At 41.6% G+C, this 22,641-nt stretch overlaps 1 protein-coding gene across 8 annotated transcripts in view; it reads left to right on the top strand.

The window, feature by feature from the left end:
* tmem269 (transmembrane protein 269) overlaps window positions 1-22,641 on the top strand; it is a 141,928-nt gene that overhangs the window by 16,376 nt on the left and 102,911 nt on the right. For 5 of the 8 annotated variants that reach the window (XR_005945398.1, XM_041207309.1, XM_041207306.1 and 2 more), the window contains exon 2: window positions 2,156-2,211. Coding sequence is in view for 5 of the 8 variants with exons in the window: in XM_041207306.1 (XP_041063240.1) it covers window positions 2,187-2,211 (25 nt within the window). In the remaining 3 variants the exon portion in view is untranslated. Of the gene's footprint in view, window positions 1-2,152; window positions 2,212-3,059; window positions 3,119-22,641 lie in introns of those variants that run through there. The other 3 variants (XM_041207305.1, XM_041207311.1, XM_041207307.1) reach the window with 3 other exon arrangements.

Raw genomic sequence — 22,641 nt, forward strand, 5'->3', positions numbered from 1 at the left:
CTTTCTGATTATCTGCAATTGAAAGGGCTGCAGCTCCCATTCTTGGATGAGCCTGCAAGAGGGGCAAACTGAATATACTTAGTGCAAGTGTTATTAAGGATATCTTGGTCCATTTTCTTTTGTTGCTCGGGTTGTTCCAGAATGTTATATGTTCATTTCAGAACTGTTTGAATCTGAATATGTGATCTCTGGATTTTGTGATTTTAAAATTGCTACTTATTCAGCAGTTGCATGAACTTCATGTATTGATGAAACAAAATATTTATCCCAGCATTTGGTTAGTGCAGTGATCAGTCCACAAAGACTCATATAATGATGCACAGATTTCATTCCTTTCTGTCTGAGTTTCTGAGAGATGATGACAGCTTCAGCACTTTTCATCCTTCCTTCTCTCAGATTAGATCTTTCTGGAGAGTGGCATGGAATGCGACAAAGATCATGGCCTGCACGGCAATTGCCTGGGAAGTTCAAACTTGCATTGGGCAATTGCCCTGCAATTGGAACCATCCGAAACTAGGATAAAAATCACAAACTTCGGATGGTTCTGACTGTCTTACTGTAACAGTAACCCAGAAAAAGTTGGAATTAAAATTACTCCTAACTCTTGGCTAACTAATACTACTGAACACTACCCAACCACCTGCCCCACTGACCACTAGCTGACTTCCCACCACACTGACCATCCTACCCACTTACCTTACAAACCTACCTTCTCCTTGGCTTCTCAAAGTGGTTGGACCTTTAAACTTAGCTGCTTTACAGCAGCTGGTGCCATAAAAATGGCACGTGGCTTCCTTACCTCTGACTCTCAGCCCTCGACTGAAGACCTCAGGAGTGCACTGCACTACACTGTTTGTGCTTGGCCTGAGTCAGAAGGTCGGGTGAGAAAGGAGCAGCCGGCTTTCCGGGTAAGAAACAAGGAGCAGAGTGGCAGCCTGATTCTGCCACTCGTGCAAGCCCAGGCCTCATATCTAATACCATCTTACTGTCGTGTCTACTGGGTTTGGCCTACAGGTAATCAAGGGTCATTGATACTAAACTTGTACAAATTTCACTGATGACATGATGCACTCCTCTCTTGTAACCACAGGTAAGTTTCATTAGGATCCTGGGATGAGGGGATTGTCCTGAGGTGAAAGTGAATAGTCTAGGCTTATATTCTCCCATGTTTAGAATGAGAGGTGAGCTAACCGAAACATAAAATTCTTAAGGGGCTTGACTGATGGGATGCTGCAAAAATGTTTGTCCTGGCTGGGGAATCTAGATCTCAGGGTTGCATTGTCAAATCGGGGTGGATGGCATTTAGGACTGAAATTAGAATTTTTTTCATTCATATTCCAAATATTTGGAATTGTCTAACACGGAGGGCTGTGGATGCTTGGCCATTGAATATATTCAAGACAGATCTCAATACAATTTTGGGTCTAAGGGATATGGAGGTAAGAACAGGAAAGTAGACGAGGTAGGTCAATCATTATCTTGTTCAATGGTAGAGCAAGCTTGAAAGGCCAAACGGTCTACGTCAGGCACTATTTCTTATTATGTGTCAATTGAAATGAGTGATACATAACCTGCAGCAACTTCGCAAAGTAACTACTTGTCCCCTCTGTCTCATCTCTTCCTTGCTTTCTTCAAGTTTTTTTTACGTCATCAAATCATGAGGCAAACGAACAGGCTTAAATGAGTAAAAATATCCGAGTGCGCTGCAAGAATAGTTTATGTTCCTCTTTCCTTTTTCTCTCCCACCCCATCTGAAGCCACTTTTTATATTGCAAATATTACATTCAGTTGCATTGATCAGCTGGCTCATTTCCAGTTGGAACAGTAAAATTCAAAAGCAAAATCATTGCTTTTATGTTTTCATAACTTAATTCCAATGATAAGTCAAAAAGTACTGATTGTTCAGATACCATAATTTCACTAACAAACAGTTACTGTCTGCAGGCTTGACCTAAATTAATTGGACAAACAAACACTCAAATCTGAACCACAAGTAAATCCATGCTGCTTAATTTTCAGATATGAATTTGTTTTTGAATCTCATCCTAGCCTTTTGGTTCAACACCATTTGGGGAAAAAATAGATATAACCTTGTGTTAATTAGTGGGTTTATCCCTAATGTTACTGTATATTTTTGTTCTTTGTCTTTCAGCAGAAGATTAATCAATTTCACAAGTTAAGGCAAGATGTTTATACTGAGCCCCCCTTCCAGTAAGTACATATTGCCAGTCACTTAACTTTGCCAGTTGTAATAAGTAACACACAAACTTGTATTTGCTGCCTCTGAATTTTCGTTCTCGAGTTCTCAGTTATTTTTGTTTTAGCTTGTCTATTTTCTAAATCCTGCATACCCCACCACATCCCACTTAGCTTTTTACAGGTAGTTGTTCAGTGGTTTAAATGATAAATCTTACTTTCTGGTATTAGAACATGATGTAAGACCAAATTCCAGATGTAAGCAGTGATGGGACTACAGAAGAATGTACTGAAGAAAAAAAAAATCCATTAAATTAATTGCTACAAAACACAATACTACCTGCAAATATTTCTAATGACTGAAAAGTAATATAATCTGCATTTTGTAAATGGTTGTCATAAGGGCTTGAAGTAGTGATACCCATATATTTAGAGCAAGGATAGGACCAAATTCTGAACCAAGCCAAAATTGTTTTGACCAAACATAGCCTGGATTGAATTTTGTCCTTAATTATTCAGTTTTTTTCGAGTAAAACGGTGTTTTATTTTAGTTGCTCCACAGCAATGGCTGCAGAATGAATCCCCTTGCAATTAAAATTGCATTTGGTATTCAGTTCTTTTTGATGAGTAGGAACCTGGTAGGAGCTGGCCGGGGTCTATGGAACATTGCCAAAGAAGTTTTCAACTGGGAGAGCCACAGTGATTACGTGGATTGGAAGAAGTCTAAGCACCGCCTACAGGAAAAGAATTATCAACGTAGGCCATGCAAATCTGTGATGTAAACTGCATTAGGAGGGAAGATATTAAGGTAGAGCAGCTATCTTTTTGAGGTGAGGAGTCCATATGGATGCCTTTTGAATAAGATTTTGAGGAACCTTATCGTATTGTGGAAAGGCCTGAAGATTTGCATTGATGGCTAAAAGTGGGTAACATTTGCTTTACCAAGCTTAAATTTTGCTTTTGCTTAAGATGATAAGCAGAACCTATTCTTTAAACCTGGGTTTGGTGGAATGTGCACAGAAAGCAATGTAACTGTGCGAATATACTGACTGCACTAGGAAATGTTACAGAACAAACAATCGTAAAAACACATAGTAAGCTGACAAATTGCCCTATTTTGATCCCTTGTTGGTATAAGAGGAATATAACAAAGTGAAACTCTATGGTACTGTGATCCTTATGCTTACATAATTGCTTTGCAGATTGATATGAAATATTGCCATTTTAAAAAAATGTTGAAATAATTCGTTTCAAATGGCATGTGGGTGGATGTGCTACTATTTTCTTCAAGTTCCGTTCGCTTCCAAACATGCAGAAGTGATTCTGTGAGAAGTGAAAAAATAATGATGTGATGTAAAAGCTGACATCGATCTGATATTCCTGCTTCTCCATGTTTTGCCACAAGAATTGCACAAAAATTAGATTTTGAATTTTGCATGTTATCTATTTTTGTACACCTCAATTGCGAAACACATGTATACTTTGCAAAAGCCATTATTGCCAGTTTGCAAGTTCTTAGGACCAATGAAAAACAGAGTAAATTTAATGTAATCATCATAATTTCTGCCCCTTTCAAAGAATCATTTTTACTTTAAAGAGCTAGAATCCATTATTCAACCAGGTGTTCAGAAAAGCATTTTTTTTGTTATAATTTTTCTTTAACATCAATTGATTTTTTTTTCACGACCAGCTTCTGGTCCTAACAGTGAATGCGTATAACACTAGTATATTATGGAAGTTGCTACCAAGTGAGAAGGAACAGAACATACTGTTATACATAGTAATGTGACATTAGCAACCTAAGTTAATGATCATCATTGTTGACAGTACCCTTACAATACTGGACTCAGTAACACTCCTAACTGACTTCTTAGTTTTTCATTACTTGCTGTTTGAGAAAATGGAGAGAAAGAGAAACATAATTTTATGCTTAGTTCATAATTTGCTTTTTGAAGAGGGGAGATTAACCTTTTCCATTGCTTTGCCAACATTTGAACTGATGTATCCTTTTTTTTTCAATCCTCACCTGGTCATTTTATGCAATCACTTAAGTGATATGCAATTACATTCTGCAGATCATATGCCATTCACAGATCAGATTGACAAAGGCCTGGATAAGAATCTCAGCAATAAATTCAGAGCACTGCTGTAAGAGATCAACTAGAGTAAATGGAGGAAGTAACATTGACTCTCAGAGGGTTCCCTTCTTTAAGGGTTCAAATGATCTTTAAGTCAAATGGCACCATTAAATTATGTCCCCACTAAAGTGTCACCTCTCCAGTGCAGACTACTTGGAATCAAGTCATTTCTGAATTTTCTGGATTTTAGCATGATATTAGAATGCCTAACCATAAGTGCATGAAACAGAAAGCACCATAGATATAAATACTTACTTGAAACATAAAACAGTGATAAAACATAAAGCAGTAATAAAAGCTGTTTTACTTATCCAAATATTCAAATTTTCTATGTTTCCGCTCCCAAAGTACTGTACTAAAAAGATGACGTGAGTTACTTGGGTCTGCTCAAATTATTTCTGGACAACTAGTGGTTCTGAATGATTGATAGATTTCTGGACTGGAGAGATTACAGTGTATTTATTTTTCTTAAACAATAGCTCTTTTGGAGATGATTCATTTTTCAATCTCTAGAAAGGTGTAGACCCTAATCTAGTGTAAAATGAAAAGATTTGTAATGTTATACTGGGTTCACTGTGTAAGTTCTGCTGAAGTTATTGCATGCGAGAACATTTAAAGGGGAAATAAATTAGTTAAATTGATATCATCCTCATCTTACATGACCCATTCGCAAATCCTCATTTGCCCAACACAACAACATGCTAACTGGTAGAGGCCTTACTGAGTGTGGAACCTGGAGAAGCAGGGAGTTCTCCTCCCAACTAAGGTTAAAAGAGTGCAAGCCATTTCCCAACCAGCCCTGACCCCATGTCCCCAATCCAACTGCTGATCGATGTCCTTTCCCAATTCTGGATCATTCTTTGGATAGTTCGTCCTGTACACCCGCTTAATGTGAATGAGGTCAAATATGAAAGCTTCCTCAAAACTCACCATTCAGGTGTAGGGATCAAAGTTGGTGTCTTTTCCACCCATCCCTTTGTGGCTGAAAATTGACCCACCTGTATTTGCAACTTTGTTCTTTCCATGGAAGAAGATGGACTTGGAATTAATAAAGGCTGAGGACTAAAACTCCAGGTGAAGCCATTGTTGGAAGTAGTCAAGGTCATTTCAATTTTTTGTATGTATATGTCAAAACTTTCATATTATGATCTCCAGAAAGATCAATAATTTTTAAGAGATGGATTTCTCAAATGACCACCAATTTATTTTTGTTGGGTAAGATTTCACTTTTCTGTAACAAATCAATGTAGATCAAGTATTAATTAACGCCTGGAACTAAAGAAAAGGTACTTTCACGTTAACTAACACAATTGACATGTCTTACAACCTTTTCGCTATCCACTGCGCTTCTGGCAGCTGTACATTATAAAAACCAGTCCAAAGTTATCCAAGCTCTCCTGCAGGTTCATTTCTCCCTCCCGCGCTAGTGTCCTTCAAAAGCTATTTCACTTGGCCTGAGTCTTCCAGATCTGACTTTCACTAGTAAGGCCCACCTCCGCAACTCCTTGTTCCTTAAATCCCTGAAAGCCCTGTCTGTTCTGTCACCTTCCTTTCAAACAGAAAAACAACTCTCATAAGCATCCTGTTTGTTTAGTAAAACAAATCTTCTGCCTCAACTAAACTTTTTCTGCCCTCTTCCCATATCCCTTGATTCCCTTTCCGCACTTCACCATAGCAGTAGTTGCTTTGTGTCTCTTATTGTGCCTCAGCTGTCCCTTTTATTGTGAGTCACTGTGGAAAGGTTTGGAAACTCTCACTTGTCATTTCAATAGGTTTCTGTTAGAGTTTCACCCAGTGGCAACCAGACCACATAGGCATGTCTCTGAGCTGGGGTGTGGATACTTCCAGAATTCCCAATTTTACCTTAAGTTAAAGGAGGCATTTGGAAGCATAACCATCTTGTAAAGTCCAGCATTCTTAGTACCATAAACTTAGGAATTTTATCTGATGGAATTAATACAGGAATTGCGTATAAGTTACTATATTCATGGGAATTATTACCAAATATAGCATAGCAGCAATTTGTGAAAACACTACCTTTATTTAAATTTAATGGGTAACTCTAAAAATAATGACTGGATTTATACATATTAAGCATAACCTTTTCATTCATGCAGTCCTGTGCCAAGGGAATTTATTCAAGAAGTACATTTGGCACAGTTAAAGAAGCAAATTAATCTTTATTCGTGTCAGCTGTGGCTCAGTTGGTAGCATTGTCGCTTCTTGAGGCAGAAGGTTGTGGGTTAAGAACATAAGAAGTAGAAGCAGGAGTAAACCATATGGCTCCTCCAGCTGCTTCGCCATTGAGTATGATCATAGCTGATCTTCTGCCTCAACTAAACTTTTTCTGCCCTCTTCCCATATCCCTTGATTCCCTGAGACCGAAAATCTGTCTTTCTTAGCTTTAAATACACTCAACAATGGAGGATCCGTATATCACTTGAGGTACAGAGTGCCAAAGATTCACAACCCTCTAAATGAAGAAATTATTCCTCGCATCAGTCCTAAATGAGTGAGCCCTTTATTCTGGCACTTTCCCTCATGTTCTAAATTCCCCACCTAGGGGAAACAACCTCTGTGTCTTCCCTGTCAAGCCCCATCAAAACCTTGTATATTTCAATTAGATCACTTCTTGTTCTCTTCAACTCTAGAAAGTAAAGGCCCAATTTACTCAGCCTCTCATCCCAGGAACTAATCTAGTGAACGTGCGCTGTACTGCCTCCAAAGCAAGTATATCCTTCCTTAAATATGGACACCAAAACTGCACATACTACTCCATATCATCTCAATAAAACCTTGTACAATTATAGCAAGAATTCCTTATTCCTATACTCCAGTCCTCTTGAAATAAAGGCCAACATTTGATTTGCCGTCCTAATAGCTTTTGTACCTGCGGACTACTTTCTTAGGTTCCTTGTTCAAATGCACCTAAGCCCCTCTCATTTACAAGTTTCATACTTTAAATTTTTTTTTACAATTTTCTATTCTTGCTCTCCCTGGCAGCCATGTGTCTTGTGATGGTGGTCACCAAAACTGGAGTGTCTTCACCAGACTGTGACCCTGGGATGCCCAAACATCAGGGTCACCCTCTGTACCTCCCCAGAGCACTATTTTTGGCACCAGCTTGACTGCAAGAATTGCAGTTTTTGTCAGGGTTTACTTCCTTGGCCTTCAGTTATTCATTTTGGTCATAAAAATAGATGAACACCTCCCACATTATGTTTTATTTGCCACCTTGTTACCCACTGAATTAACTTGTCTATATCTCTTTGCGGCCCCTTTGTGACCTCCTCACAGCTTATATTTCCACTCATCTTTGTATTGGCAGCAAACTTAGATACATTATTCTCTGTCTCTTCGACTAAATCATTAATATAGATTGTAAATAGCTGAGGCCCTAGCCTCATCCTTGTGGCACTCATGACTCAATGCCTAATTTATTCCTACTCTTTACTTTCTGTAACTCTTTCGAGTACAAACACGTTTCCATCTGTTTCAGATGAAGTTACATTGTTTCATAGTTTGCCATTGTGAGATTTGAACTCTTGATCTTGGGGTTACAAGCCCAGTACCATGCTAATATATTGCCCCAAATTGCATGAGCCCTTTTCTTGTGCATTAACATTTGTATGGCCCTTTATCCAATGCCTTTTGGAAATCTACTGTCTCCACTTTATTCACCCAACTGGTTGTATCCTCAAAAAAACTAATATATTGGTTGAACATGATTTTCCTTTTGGAAATCATGTTGACTTTGATCACGAAGTGCATTATTAACATTCCCTTAATAATCTATTCCAGCATTAGTTCCCTGTTTCACCCTGCTCTCTCAAATAGTGGTATTACATTTTCTAACTTCCAGCATTCTAGAACCCAGGGTATTTTGGAAAATCGTAGCCAGCACATCCACTGTCTCTGAAACTGCCCCTTTTAGAATGCTAGGATGTAGGACATCTGATCCTGTGGATCTGTCGGATTTTAGTCCATAAGTTTCTCTAGTACTTTCTCCTTTGATATTAATTACCTTAAGTTCCTCACTCTTGTTAGTCCCTTGGTTATCTTCTGTTTCTGGTATGTAATTTATAACTTATACTGTAAAGACAAGATGCAAAGGGCAGAATTTTCCCAGCTTGTCCACGACAGGTTTCATGGCAGATGGGAATGAAGAATCTAGCAGGAGCCAAAAGAATCAGAAACTCACCGGCATAAAAATTGTTTGTAATTTTCCCGATGGCAGGTCGGGTATCCCACTGAGTAGCGATTAAATGCCATTTGCATTTGTTACCATCTCGCGAATGCTCATTAAATTAGCTTCTTGCAGAAATCATGTGCCATCTTCCAAACTTGCATCACGCCAGCAGGAAATCACATTGGTCTGAATCTCATTTGGAAAAAGAGTGGCGTGCACCAGTGGGACCTCACTTCACTTGTGACTTTGAGGTGAGTGCAGCACATGTAGCCTACCTGCCACAGCACTACGCTGGGCTTATTGCAGTGCCATGGAATGCTGTACTGCTGGGGGTGTAAGGTTGGTCTGCTCCCAGTTGCTGCTTTTGTAGTCACAAGGACACCACTGCAGCAGTTCTCAGGCAAGGCTCAACATTCAGACAGAGAGCAGTATTGTGACCGGGAGGGGGTGTAGGGTTGGTCTCCTCCAGGTGGGTGGCACTGTTGTCCTGAAGGACGCTACTGTGCAGCAGAACTCGGGTTGAACATTCAGAGATCAGCATTTTGACTGGGGCTGGAAAAACAAGTACATGGGGGAAGGGAGGGGGGCAAATGGGCAAGAAGGCTTTGCAAGGGGTTGCGGGAGGGGGAGCAATGGAAGGCAGGGGGCAGAAAGGCTTTGCAAGGATGTGGAGAATGAGGGGGAATGATGGCAGGCAAGGGGGGACTGAGGGGTGGGAAGTTGGAGCCCAATAAGGGAAATTGAAACATTGACAATCAAGGGGGCGAATGGGATACTACATGTATGAGTGGGAGGGGATGCAGGCAGACTATTGAATAGGAAAGGGTGGAGGTGTATTAGTGTGGCACGGGAGAGAACGGTCGCATGGAGACTTAAGGTGGAGGGGGCGGTTAGGAAGGGATAAGGTATGATCTTCAGTCATGAGGGCAATGGGGAACTCATTAAAAGTCAAAAGTCCTAGGTTTGGGGCTTACTACCAGGAGTGTGAGTGGAGCCACTCGGGCTTACAGTCAGGAGTCGGAGTAGAGACACCCTTGGGGCTCTGTGGATCTCACAGTCAAGAGTAAGAGAGCTAAGACAGTCATGGGCTGCATGCGTTCATGCTGCAGGTCTATTCATGTCATCCACGTTGTACTCCTGCTCCAGGGAGGGGCAAGGGCTGTGTGCTTAATTGGAATAATGCACAGCTTGGTGTGCAGGGCATTCACTGCCCATGAGCTTGTCTGTACTGGGCTGCAGATCGGATGATAACAGTTATGGGAGGCATCTGCAGCCTGTATATGGGGTACACATAATAAGTGGGTGAGGTGGGGGGCGGTGGGTATGTGAAGCTTTCCTGGTTTTGGGGGAGAGGGGGGTGGTGGGTCATTCTCAGTAGGTGACTGTGCACACAGCCTCTAGATGGAGAGGGTAGAGGTCCACATGGAGATTGGATGCATCAGCAGCGATGGGCTCAGTGGAGAGGGTTGGAATGTCGACCCAATTTTCAATGCATTAACATGGAAATATAGGGGTCTATGGCTTAATCACAGTCACTGCATTTCAACATTAACACACAGGAATGTGAAATTTAGATATGCAGGCCACTGTTAAGGAGGCCCAAGTGAGCATATATGGTATCTATTCAATGCAGGACTGTCATGTGTTTTCCAGAATTGGCATTCATAACAGCCCAAAAGGTATACAGTCATTAATTATGAACAACTTATTGTTAATTAGTATGCCAGATCTGAGATAGGAGCGTTTAGATAGTTCAGGTCGCGTGTGTCATTCAAACTTTCTCCAACCTCTGTGGGATTCAGATGTTAAGTCTCAGGGATGGCATCTTGGTCACCTGTTAGTGCCTCAGACACAAGACTGCATCAGCGACACGGCTAGTGGGGCTGAAAGTACAATTGCCCATTACAGCTGCTATTGGTTACAGATTGTGATCTTAACTGTATTCACCCATTAATCGGTAATCAATTCAATCTATCATTTCAAAGAGAAGGACAAAACAATTATAGATCCAGGGCTGAATGTGGCCTTGTTGAGGGTTCTAATTCAATGGAGAAAGAGAAGGGAGAGGTGACGCTGAGCTTCAGGAGGAGGCCCCGCCTGAGGTCCAGGATCAAGGTCCACAGCAAGAGCATAAGGGTCAGGAGGAGAGACCCAGACAACAGAGGTGAGTCACCAGACCTAGGATATACCAAAAAAGACTCATATTTACAGATGAGTGAGAGAGAATGCCGCACCTGTCTGCACTTGTCCTGAGTCCTGGTAGATAATATCTGCCACATTCTTCATGGAGACCCAAGGCCCTGTAGAGTGGGAGGCTATCACCTGCTAATGGCTTTAAAGGTGACCGCTGTGCTCAGTTTCTTTACATGCAGGTTGTTCCAAGGACCCACAGACGACTTGTGTGGCATCTCACAGTCCGCGACACACACATGCATCAAGGAGGTCACAGATGCCCTCTACAGCAAGGCAAATCGCTATATGAGGTTTGCTGTTGAAGAAGATAGCTGCAAAGCCATTGAGTCTCACAGCCTGTCTCAGGCTTCCCAAGGGTGCAATTGATTATACCCATGTGGCCTTAAGGGCTCCATAGCAGCAGCCCCTAATGTTTATCAACTGTGAAGGATATCATTCCATCAATGTTCAGCTGGTGTGCAATCATCAGAAGCGTATAATGCTCCTTTGTGCCAGGTACGCTGGAAGTTGCCATGACTCAAATATCCTGAGTCACTCCCAAGTGCGTCAGATTTTTGAAAGGTCTGAGTGTCTACATGGATGGCTGCTTGGGGATAAGGCGTTCCCATTGAAATGCTGGTTGTTGACAGCGGTGCATCAGCGTCAGAGTGGTTTGAAGGAGAGGTATAATTTAGCTCACAGCTCGACATGGTCCCAAACCATTAGCATGCTGAAGATGCGCTTCAGATGTTTTGATCGCTCAGCTGGCGCACTACAGTACATTCCCAATAGGGTTTCCTGCATCATTGTGTGTTGTGCCCTTCACAACTTGGCACTGCAAAGAGGTGGACTCTTGCCAGAAGGTGAAATGGAGGAGGATGAGAGCTCCTCTGAGAATGAAGATCAGGAGGCCCAGGAATCTGAAGAGGCTGATGAGGGTCACCTTCCATGGGATGACACCACAGAGGAAGCAAGACATGGGAGACGTGCACATGCCACTTTAATCTTACTGGAACCTGGTAGCTTTTAATGTGAAAACAAGGGGCGATGACCACATTTCTCCTGGCCCTGCATGCCATTCCATTTCAATCGAAGGGAGTCCAATCTGTCACATCGAGAGCTAGTTCAGCATCCACACTTGCAAATTCCAGCCTCATGATTCACCAGGCCATGATCTCTAAGAAGGTCAGCGGTGCCCCCTGTATGCACTTGCTCTGGGAAGTGAGAGTTCACTCACCAGTGAGAACGCTGCGATAACTTACTTGAAGCAGTCATTACCATATTAATGAGCAACTACATTAGCCAGTGAAATGAGGCTATGGTTGGGGATGTCCTCCTCCCATCCATGTCTTGTCCTTTGTCACTGCTACCAAGGAAACACAACTGCCGCTAATTCCTCAAGGCTGCTGAGCTGCCATCTCACAATGGTGTTTCATGAGGAAGAAGGGTTGCAAGTGCTTTAATCACACAGTTCCAATAAAGGTTGGGTAAACTTCCTTCAGTGAGGTTGACATCACATGAATGTGAATCTCACCGTGGAACACTATTACTGTGTGGGAGGATGGCTAAACCTCGAAATAAGAGGATTGCAATGTACATAATTACTACACCTTCAGTTGACCAAGCCATTTGCATGAACATCAAATGTTTGAACAAAAGTGCAATATTTTTAAAGTGGTTGCACACCCCTGACCCAAAAGTGATTTCAATATTTCTTTACTTTCCTAACCCTACCACTACGCCAGGGTGCAACCCTGACATCTGTAGCAGAGGTGGACGCAGCCTGCTGACAGCTACACCCTGATGCTGGTAATGACCTTGGCATGTCCTCTGGTGGCCCGAGGCTTAGGGGGCCTCAGGCTTGATGAGGGTCTCCAGCTCAAGGGAAGATGCACCCTTCTCGACCTGAGCAGCTGGAGTGGATGGGATCACGGGTAGAAGTGGCTTGGAGCGGCTAGGCACTCTTGGAATGTCCTAAGTGGAGGCCCCTGGGGTATCTGGCTGACGTTCATCCTCCTTGTGGGTTGTTGAGGGCCCCTCCCTGACTTCATGAGGAGAAGGGGCATCTGGAGGGAGGTCAAGGTACTTTGTCCCCCTCTTAGTTAGACATTGATGATGCTCACCAGTGCGTGTGGCCATGGAGTTCAGGGCCAAGCGCAAATCTGGCAAAACCTGCTGGAACAAGGTCTCCATGGTGGTCGCCAACTTTCCCATGGTGGCCTCGAGGCGCTCGCATGTCAGGGCCATGACATCAGACAGAATGCAGACATACTCTTCCTTCCTTCTAGTCTGCTGAATGACTACCGCGTCTGATGTTCCACGCCGCCTGTTATTGCCTCTTTGTAGCTTTTTGAGTACATGATTCCATGATGAGAGATTGAAATTGGAGGGAACTGAAGGACGACTTGCCCTGGAGGAGCAGATGAGATCATTCAACCTCTTTCTACACCAGATGGTGTTTCAGATACAGTGGCCAGCACGCTGAGCTCCTCTGCAATGGCCTGCCAGGCCAGAGTGTTGAGGCTGGTGTGCTTTCTGGAACCGTGCTTGGGATAACACACTTCTCTTGCAAAGGCCTAGAGGACATTGTGGCTGAAGCGGGGTGCTGCCTGCTTCTGGCTTTCAGCCTTCATATATTTGCCAGACATCTCTAACGATCTCCTGGGGACAGGTGGGCTGGAGAGAGGAGATGTGCGTGCTCGGGTCACATTTAAATAAGGCTTCCTGACCTTCCACCCTATCAGGTAATGGCAGGGCAGACGAATCAACTCCCAATCCGCCAGCTGAATGGACAGATACTCACCTTTGCACAATTAATGAGCTTCCAAGCGCAGAGTTGGGCGTGATTTCCCGCCATTCCAAGCACTGGGATATGTGCTGCGGAACCCACCCACCCACCCCCACCCTTAGTTTTAAAAACGGAAAATCCCACCCAGAATATTTGTTCAATGTCTGTGCCATTTCCTCATTCTACGTAATTTTTCCTCTCTGTTTCTAGTTACTCTCTTCCTCTTTATATACTTGTGAGAGCTCTTACAATCTGTTTTCATAGTCCTGGCTAGTTTACTCACTTTTTCTCAACTTTTTCAGTGCTCTTTGTTGGTTCCTAAAACACTCCCAATCTTCAGGCAACATTATAAGCCTCTTCTTTTAACCTAATACCATCCTTAACTTCCTCAGTAAGCCACAGATGGATCTTTCTTGCTGAGGTTTGGTTTTCTAATGGAATCTATCTTTGTTGAACATTTTGAATTGTTTCTTTAAATGTTTCTCCAATGTTCATTTATCACCGTACCTTTTAGTCTATTTACCATTCCAGAACTTGAGCGCAACAATCTAGGCTGACATGCAGTGCAGTACAGAGGGAGGGCTGCACTGCCAGAGTGACCTTTTAGATGAGGTGTTGCAGCAGGATCTTGGCTGCCTCCTCAAATGTACGTAAAAGGTCCCATGGCACTATTTTGAAGAAAAGTAGGGGAGTTATCCTAGTGTTTTGGCAATATTTATCCCTCAGCCGATATCACAAAAATATATTATCTGGTCATTATCACATTGCTGTCTGTAGGAGTTTGTTGTGTTCAAATTAGCTGCTGTATTTCCTACAATATAATACTCTCCAAAAGTACTTAATTGGCTGTAAAACACTTTGGGGCATCTTAAGTCATATAAAACACTATAGAAATGCAAGTCTTTTTAAAATGTTTTTGGTCTGAAGAACATGGGACAGACAGAGGCAAGATATTTAAGTTTTATTGAAAATGACTTTCGAAGGAATCTTAAAACAGGAGCAATTTTCCTTGACCTCACTGCAGTGTACAGTACAGTCTGGCACATTGGCCTATTGTCAAAATATTAAGAGTTCTCCCTCCTGGGTTACTAACACCATTGGACTGCTACTCCAGGACAGACGGTTCAGAGTGCATATGGGTGACAAATCTAGCTCCTGGAGGAAACAGACAAATAGGGGTTTGCCTTGGTCCCAGTCCAGTTCAGCTTATACACAAACAACCTACCCTTCCCAACCTGGCCCTGGAAGTTTATCTATGCAGATGATATCAGCTGTAACATACAGGTTCAAATTTTCCCTGAGTTGGGAGATAAACTAAATGACAATATTGCAAAGCTGCCTGACTGCTGCAAAACATGGTTCCTAAAAGTGAGCACCAGTAAAACAATGTTTCCCAATTTGAGAGTGTGAATTGTGTTCCGAAGCCTGTGCCATTTTGCTTCAGCACTCTAGAGTGTTGGTGAGTTCCTGTTCAGTCGAGTCAAAGAACTGTTGATTTTTATCTGATAGGTAGTATGATTGGTGTTGATACGGTGAGGACAGCCTTTCTGCTTTGTATGAAAATACTTCACTGGTTGCATCCTAACCCTGGTGCACATTAAGGAATGATTTGTATTGCCGTCGGCACTGTGCTGGCTGCAAGATTTGAAAACGCTGTTCAGAGAGTCATTGGTAATGATGAGGTCCAGCTGATGCCAATGCCTTGATCTTGTATGTCTCCATGACACCTTGTGACATGGTTTGTTCTGAAATAAAGTGTTAGCTACATGAAACTCTTAATAACAACAATATTCGAGTAGTCTCTGTCCACTTTCAATTATCCTTCCCAGGTAGGATGTCTGAGGCAGGAGGGCCATGTCTCATGGTCCACACCTACTCTGGTGTTGAAATCCTGTAGTCAGTAAACATGTTCTGACTTCAGGATTCTGCTGCTAGCAATGTCAAGCTACCTGAAGAACTAGTCTTTTGCCTGTATAGCGTGGGAGCAGAGATACTTGTGAGTTAACTGGACCTGCTTGAGTGGAGAGGCGGGAAAAGAGAATCTGGTCTGGACCATTTTTGGGGGATTGCAATCATTGAGAAAAGCATGTCCCTTACAAGAAAGCCTACACCCTGCCCATGTGTTTCCTCTGAATTCTTCCCCCGCCAGATGACCACGTAATATTTTCCTTTCAGTGATCCTTTCCCAGTGAGTCTCATCTCTTCTAGGGAAGCTATGTCAATGTTCAGCCTTATCAAGTTCCACGTCCATCCCAGCTGTCTAGCCAGCATTATCGATCAGCTGCAAGTCTTCTGTCAGTCCCATGCATGTGGCCTTAACGTTCCAGCTTGCCAAACATCACCTTTTCTTATAATTTGTTTGCCTGATGCAATGGATTTGGTTCACTTGCTGAATAAAGACTTGAAACTCCAAGCACCCATTGAAGCAGGTGGACTGTGGCAAGGAGCTTTAATGGTTGGGAGCTGCCCAACTTATGGAGGGTAGTAGCTGACCAGTGGGACAGAATGATCTCTCCTGCCTTTGGAGTCAGCCTGTAGTACCTGTTCTCAATAATAATCATAGCCCAATAAAATGGGCTTACGACAAATAACTGCTATCTCCTGTTTTCTATTAATACTGCAGCAAAACTAGAGTGTCCTTTACAGGACACAAGCCTGGGCAAAATCTGTGGAGATTCCAGGTGCCCAAACATCAAGGTCCCCCTCTCTACCTCCTCAGTTGGGTCCAAAGGAATACACAGCACTACGTTTGGCACCAACTCGGTTGTAGGGAAGTTGCTGGGGTGATGACATTTAGACATCAGTCTGCCTTTGGGCTCCACTCCAGATTTTTTTTTGCTAGTGTTTACTCCATTATCCTTCAACTCTCTCAAGGTATCCACAAAGCAGTGGAGCTATTCTCCTACAACTGGGAGTTTGGTTCTTTAGCACAAGGGCATATTCATATGCCAGAGGGCCTGCATATTGCATGTCTGGGGCCAAACCTGAGAAATTTTAGCCTAAGGTTACAAGGGATCCAGTTTCTGTGTGTTGCCACGAGGAGGCGCAGCAGAGGAATTGTCAATGGAGAGGCTGTGTACTGATAGGGAGAGACTTGCACATTTGGCTCTCCTTTTTGTACTGCTGCTAGCCAGTGGTGTAGGCTGAAAATGAGAAGCAAACTAGCACACAAAGTGAAAAGCACATTAACTCTCTTCACCCACACACCAATGCATTACACCGACCTGTTGAACATACAAGATGTCGATGTATTTAAAATAATATGCTGGTCATTAGTGAAAAATAGAAGTGCCTTTCCCACTCCTGAGATATGCCATGAATGATTCAGTTATGTAACTGTGGTATGTGAGGTTAGCCATTTATTTACTCTACTTATTAGAAGAAAAGGAAAATTTAGTTTTGGAATTAAATTGTAGATGTTTGAGATGATTTCTTATTTAAAAAGCACCTATCCAAATTCTGTCGGTGAAGATTTGCATTCTATTTGGTATAAGCTTTAACTTAATTTTGAGCAATGCTAAAATACATCCCAGTGCAAGTGATAAATTGTACAGCAGATCTGAGTCACCTTGAGAAATGAAATGGGAGGTTTGCTAAACTCTATTAAATATTAATTAATAGATGTTCCAATATGGTTCTAAATAGAAAGCAAATCAGAAACCTTGTTCAGTGTCCCATTAATACATTTATACTTTGCAACTCCTAGCAAAGCTCAGCTCCAGGAACATACCTGCAAAGGATGGGGCAGGATAGTTAGACACAGGAAGTATCCAGAATATATTGAATGATTACTTTGCGTCAGTACTTACAGTAAAGGACGAGGTCAGCATGCCACAAATCTCAACAAAACTTGAATCAGGGATAGGGATGTACAAAAATTAACATAAGCAAAATAACAATAATGAAGAAAATAATGGCATGAAAGAGTGACAAATCACCAAGGCTAGATGGTTTCCATCTCAGTGATTTAGAGGAAGTAGGTGAGAGCATTACAGGTGCCCTAACGATAATATTCAAAGTGTTCTCAATTCAAGAGATATGCCTTTAAGTTGGAAAACTGCACATGTCACCCAGCTATTTGAGAAAGGTGAAAAAGGAAAGCAAGGCAATTATAGACCAGTTAGCCTAACATGTTCTCAGGAAATTACTGGTCTATAAGTAAGGATAGGGTGACTGACTACCTTGAAAACTTTCACCTGATCAGAGAGCCAGCATGGATTTGTAAAGGGTAGATCATGATAAATGTATTGTGTGGGATATGTGTTTAGGGGTTATTTATATGGGCTTCCAAAAGACATTTGATGAAGCCCTTCATAAAAGAGACAGTTAGCTAAAGTTGAAGCTCATTGAAATTGAAGGCAAATTATTGACCTGTTTAGAAATTGGTTGAGCAGTACGAGACAGAGTACGGATAATGGACTGGTACTCTAATTGGCAGGATGTAATTAGTGGTGTCCTGCAAGGATCTGTGTTAGGGTCTGAACTATTCACCATAATTATTAACAACTTTGCGATAGAAAGCCACATGTTCAGATTTACCAATGACACAAAGATGGGCATCATTGTAAGTATAATATTTCAAAGAGATATTGAGATACATCAAACTGTCAAATGCATTTTAGTGGAGGCAGGTGCAAGGTCATCCATTTTGTACCTAAAAAGGATAGTACAAGGTACTTTGTAAATGGTGAAAAGCTCAAAGCAGTAGAAGCCCAAAGAATCTTGGGTGTCCAGCTACACAGATCATTAAAATGTCATGAACACAGAAAATAATCAAAAAAGGCTAATGTAATGCTGGCCTTTATATCGAAAGAACTAGAAAACAAGGGGGAAGAAGTCCTGCTACAGCTATACAAAACCCTGGTTAGGACATACCTGGAGTACTCTGAGCAGTTTGGATCACCTGAGGAAGGATACATTGGTCTTGGAGGGAATGATCCAAGACTCAATGGTTTAAATTACGAGGAGAGATTATACAAACTAGGGTTGTATTCTCAGGCATTTAGAAAGTCAAAAGGAAATTTGACCAAAGGTTTCACGCTATTAAAGGAAACAGGGTAGGTATAGAGAAACTATTTCTGCTAGTTAGAGAGTCTAGCGTTAGGGGATTATAGTCTTAAAATTAGAACAGACCTTTAGGAGTGAGATTAGGAAACATTTAAACATGCAAAGGGTAGTAGAGGTTTAGAACTCTAATCCACAAGCGGCAATTGATGCCAGATCAATTGTTAATTTTAAATGGAAAATTGACAGATTTTTGTTAATCAAGATATTAAGGGATATAGCACAAAGGCAGGTATATAGAGGGAGGTCGCAGATCAATCTTTGAATGACGGAACAGCCTCAAGGGGTTAAATGGGCTACTGCTATTTCATGTTCCTTGGAGTTGTGAGCCGAGAACAAAGGGCCATAGATACAAAGTTAAATGTGATATTTTTATTGTACGTGAGTTCATTCCCATGCCTAGATCATTGTTTTACTTTATGCCGGATTCAATTATCCCAAATTTTCATTAACCCCACCTTGAAGGCCCATATCCCCTCTCTTTTAGCAGATAATGGTGGTTTCACTCTATTTGCATTTTATCACTAAGGCATGACTATATCACAATGCTATTTTAATTTCAAAACAGGCCTGGTATGATGACTAACTAGATTAAGTTCCTTATTGAACACATTAAGTATCAACCTGAGAGATTTTAATGTTGCATTTTGAAGCAAGATTGTGTTTATTTCTGATTAAAATGTTATGTTGATGTGATAATCGGACCTTACAGTGCAAAAGAAGCTTCATGTCTATGCCAGTCTCTAACTGGAGCAATTGACTTTAATTCATTTTCCTTGCCCTTTCCCTGAACCTGTCCATATTTTGTCTTTTAAATACTTATTAATTCCCTTTTTAAATGAATTTGTGTCAATATCTGCATATGATAAGACAAAATGTACAAGCCCTGTATGTGAACCCATTTTTTCGAATTACCCTTCCTTATTCTAGCAACAATCTTTGATTTATGCTCTCTCACAATTTGGAAAATCAGTGGAAACAATTTTTCATTTTACACAATTTTGAAAATCTCTTAGATCCCTCTTCTGTTCTAGTGAGGGGGAGAACAGCCCAATTTTTGAGCCTCTAGATTTCCCACTCCTGGCCCCATTCTGATGTATCTTCACTGTATCTTTTCCAAGTCTTTAATATCCTCTGCTGATAGAGCCTATAACATCTTTCAATACTCCCAAATGTGGCCTAGCCACTGGCAAAAATCAATTCCCTGCCTTTGTATTCAATACCTCTATTTGCCTTTTCATAACTTTCTACCTCTACACCCCCACCACTTAAAGATCTATGACTCTTTAAATCATTGTGTTCCTTCACTCTTAAGAACTTCACTGCTTATGGGTATACTTACTTTCACTGTTCATTTTCCCATAATGTGCCACTTCACTTTTCCTTTGTATTGAATGCTGTTCTTTGGTGCCCTTTTGCAGAGTTTTCCCTGCCCCTACTTGGGTATTGCCAGCAAACTTTGATATCATTCCAAATAACCTTCTGTAAATGGGAAAACAAATGAAATTGTAACACAAACCCCAGAGGCACATCACTATCCATAACCCATTGATTTGAAAGACGTACCCTACTCTGCTTTCTGTTCCCCTGACCAACTCCACACTTAGTTATATTCCTTTGAATATCACGCGGCATAAGCTTTTTTCTGTAATTTTATATCAAATGTCTTGTGAAAATACAAAGTACAACTTCAGTTAACACTTCCTTTATCGGAATACATTTTTATGAAAAAATGCAATGAATTTTACCATGGACACTGCTTTACAGTCCATGTTGACTATTTCTAATTTGCCTATGTTTTTGTAGGGATGCAGTAATCTCACCCTATATTATGTTATCAGAAGCACAGTTCTGTTCTTCATGATCATTTCCAGAATTGTGTTGAAGCAGGACTTCTATCTGGCCAATCATCCCATCATGGAACCTGCTGAAGTTCAGGTGCTGGCCTAATTGGAATATTCATGGTTTGCTCCAGTCTATTAAGACCTCTAGGAACTCATCCATTTGGGGGCAGGGAAAAGGGAATGTTAGGGAAAGTGGTAAATAGCACAGCAACTAACAATTTAGCCTGGGTGAAAATGTTTGAAAAATGTCTTGAGACCCCACTGCATAATACAAATCTCCCAGGTTTACATGGACACTAGTGAAAGTATTGTTGGGCCAAATAAAAAGCAGAGGACGATTTATTGGGATTGAATGGAGAGAACCTGGAAATGGAGTGGTCATGTCCAGTGGTTGGAGATGATTAGTGCTAATTCTGCAATCTTGTACAGCAACTCAGCATCACAAACAGTTTAATGACCTTATCAATTCAAGCAAATTAGGAGAAGCCAGCTACACCTACTCAGATTTGCTCTGACCATATTTGCCACTTACAACTGTGTCGAAGTGCTTCAGCATCAAGTATATCATATCGTTGCTGTGGAAGTACTATAGGCCCATTTACACACCTGACCTTCACCTTCAAGTATTCCTTCATTCAACCCTGTGAGAATGCAGCCGTTTGAAAAACTTACGCTCCATCACCAGCAAGGCAGATGACCAACTCCAGTTAAATAAGGAGTGAGAAGAGCATTCTGGAAGCAGCATGAGGCATACCTGAAAATGAAATTTTGTTACGATCTCGACAGAGACCAGTAACTTTTCTTTTCAAGTAAAGAGAATGAATCCCTATGATTCCATGGTTTAAAACAGAAGAATTATTATTCAAGAATCAGCAAAGCAAATGCTAAATACTGTCTATCCTGTACTTTCAGAATTACCTTGTTGCATATGAATTAACAGGCAAAATGTAGTCGAATATAAACTGTAAATGGCAGATATAACTAAGACAGGCCTTACAGCAGCCCACTCCGATCGTAGTGATCATACTCAGTGTCCTTCAGCTCTGTCTTCCTCATGAGGAATTGCAGTTTCTCTTTCTAGGAGCTAGTCTGATCCCCAGCCGACAGCAGTGAACAACCAACCCTAGTTGCACAAGCACAGTCTTCTCTGCAAATGGCACACGTCTGCAGAACCTACTCAACTTGGTCTGGAGTAGACCCACCACTGTTATCTTCAAGTAACAGAAAAGCTGCAGCAACTTATTCTCTTTTGCTTATTCTCAGCTTCTGGATCTAGCCTCTTCTTGAGTCTTCAGCTAGTCTGTACTGCTCCAATGGACTCAACAACTGCTGCTTAACTTGGACTCATCTGTGTCCTTTTATATTTTGTAACAAGGTTTCAGTTTAATTTTCCCAACCTTTTTTGGTTTTTTGTTTCCTTAGAGACTGGGAAGTTTAGTTTAATTTGGAGGTTTACCTTTTTTGTTTCTTTCAATTTAATTTTCAATTCAGCTTCTGTTTGAAGTAGATTCAGCCTCAAAAACATACAAATTACGTATAAAAATATAGGGGCAAATTTCCAGGCTCCAGATCATCGGAGACCAGATGTACGACCAAAGATACGTGTCCAGACCCATTAGAAGTCCTGACACGCCAACCTATGTAAGAATTTGGAGACTTTGGACAGCTCCAATGTACTGACCTGAATGGTCACCCAGGAAATATTGGAGAGATTAAAATATAGTCTAACTCCAGAACTGAACACCCCCACCCAGCCCCATTCATTCACACTCACATTGACGCCTTACCATATGGCAACTAGTGCCGTAAAAAGGGGGCATATCCTGACTTCCCCCAACTCTGCTTTGCTTCATTGGTGAATGATGCTGTGTTTCACATTTCTGGGAAAGCTGGGCTTAGAATGTTGCAGAAAAAATATGGAGCAGCAGTGAGACTGAGGAATTTTCATGTGGGGCTCCTCTGAAGATCTGGGCCATCGATTCCCACACAGATGCCAATCTAGTGAAACTAGAACACACAATTACCAGCATGCTAAACAGTGGAAAGTAGCATACTATAGACACTGTAAAAGTTCCCATACCTGCACGTCAAGTTGAAGCTGGACCCGACAATGTGGAAATTCTCCCAAATTTGTCTTCATAAAAAGCAGGACAAATACAACTCAAATACAACTCCATCAATTACCATGGCCCTTTCAAGTAACGGTTACTCAGCCATGCTCCATTTAGGTTCTACCAGGACCACTTGGCT

This window comes from Carcharodon carcharias, chromosome 15 (genome assembly GCF_017639515.1).
Source record: "Carcharodon carcharias isolate sCarCar2 chromosome 15, sCarCar2.pri, whole genome shotgun sequence".
In the NCBI taxonomy this organism is placed as follows: Eukaryota; Metazoa; Chordata; class Chondrichthyes; order Lamniformes; family Lamnidae; genus Carcharodon; species Carcharodon carcharias.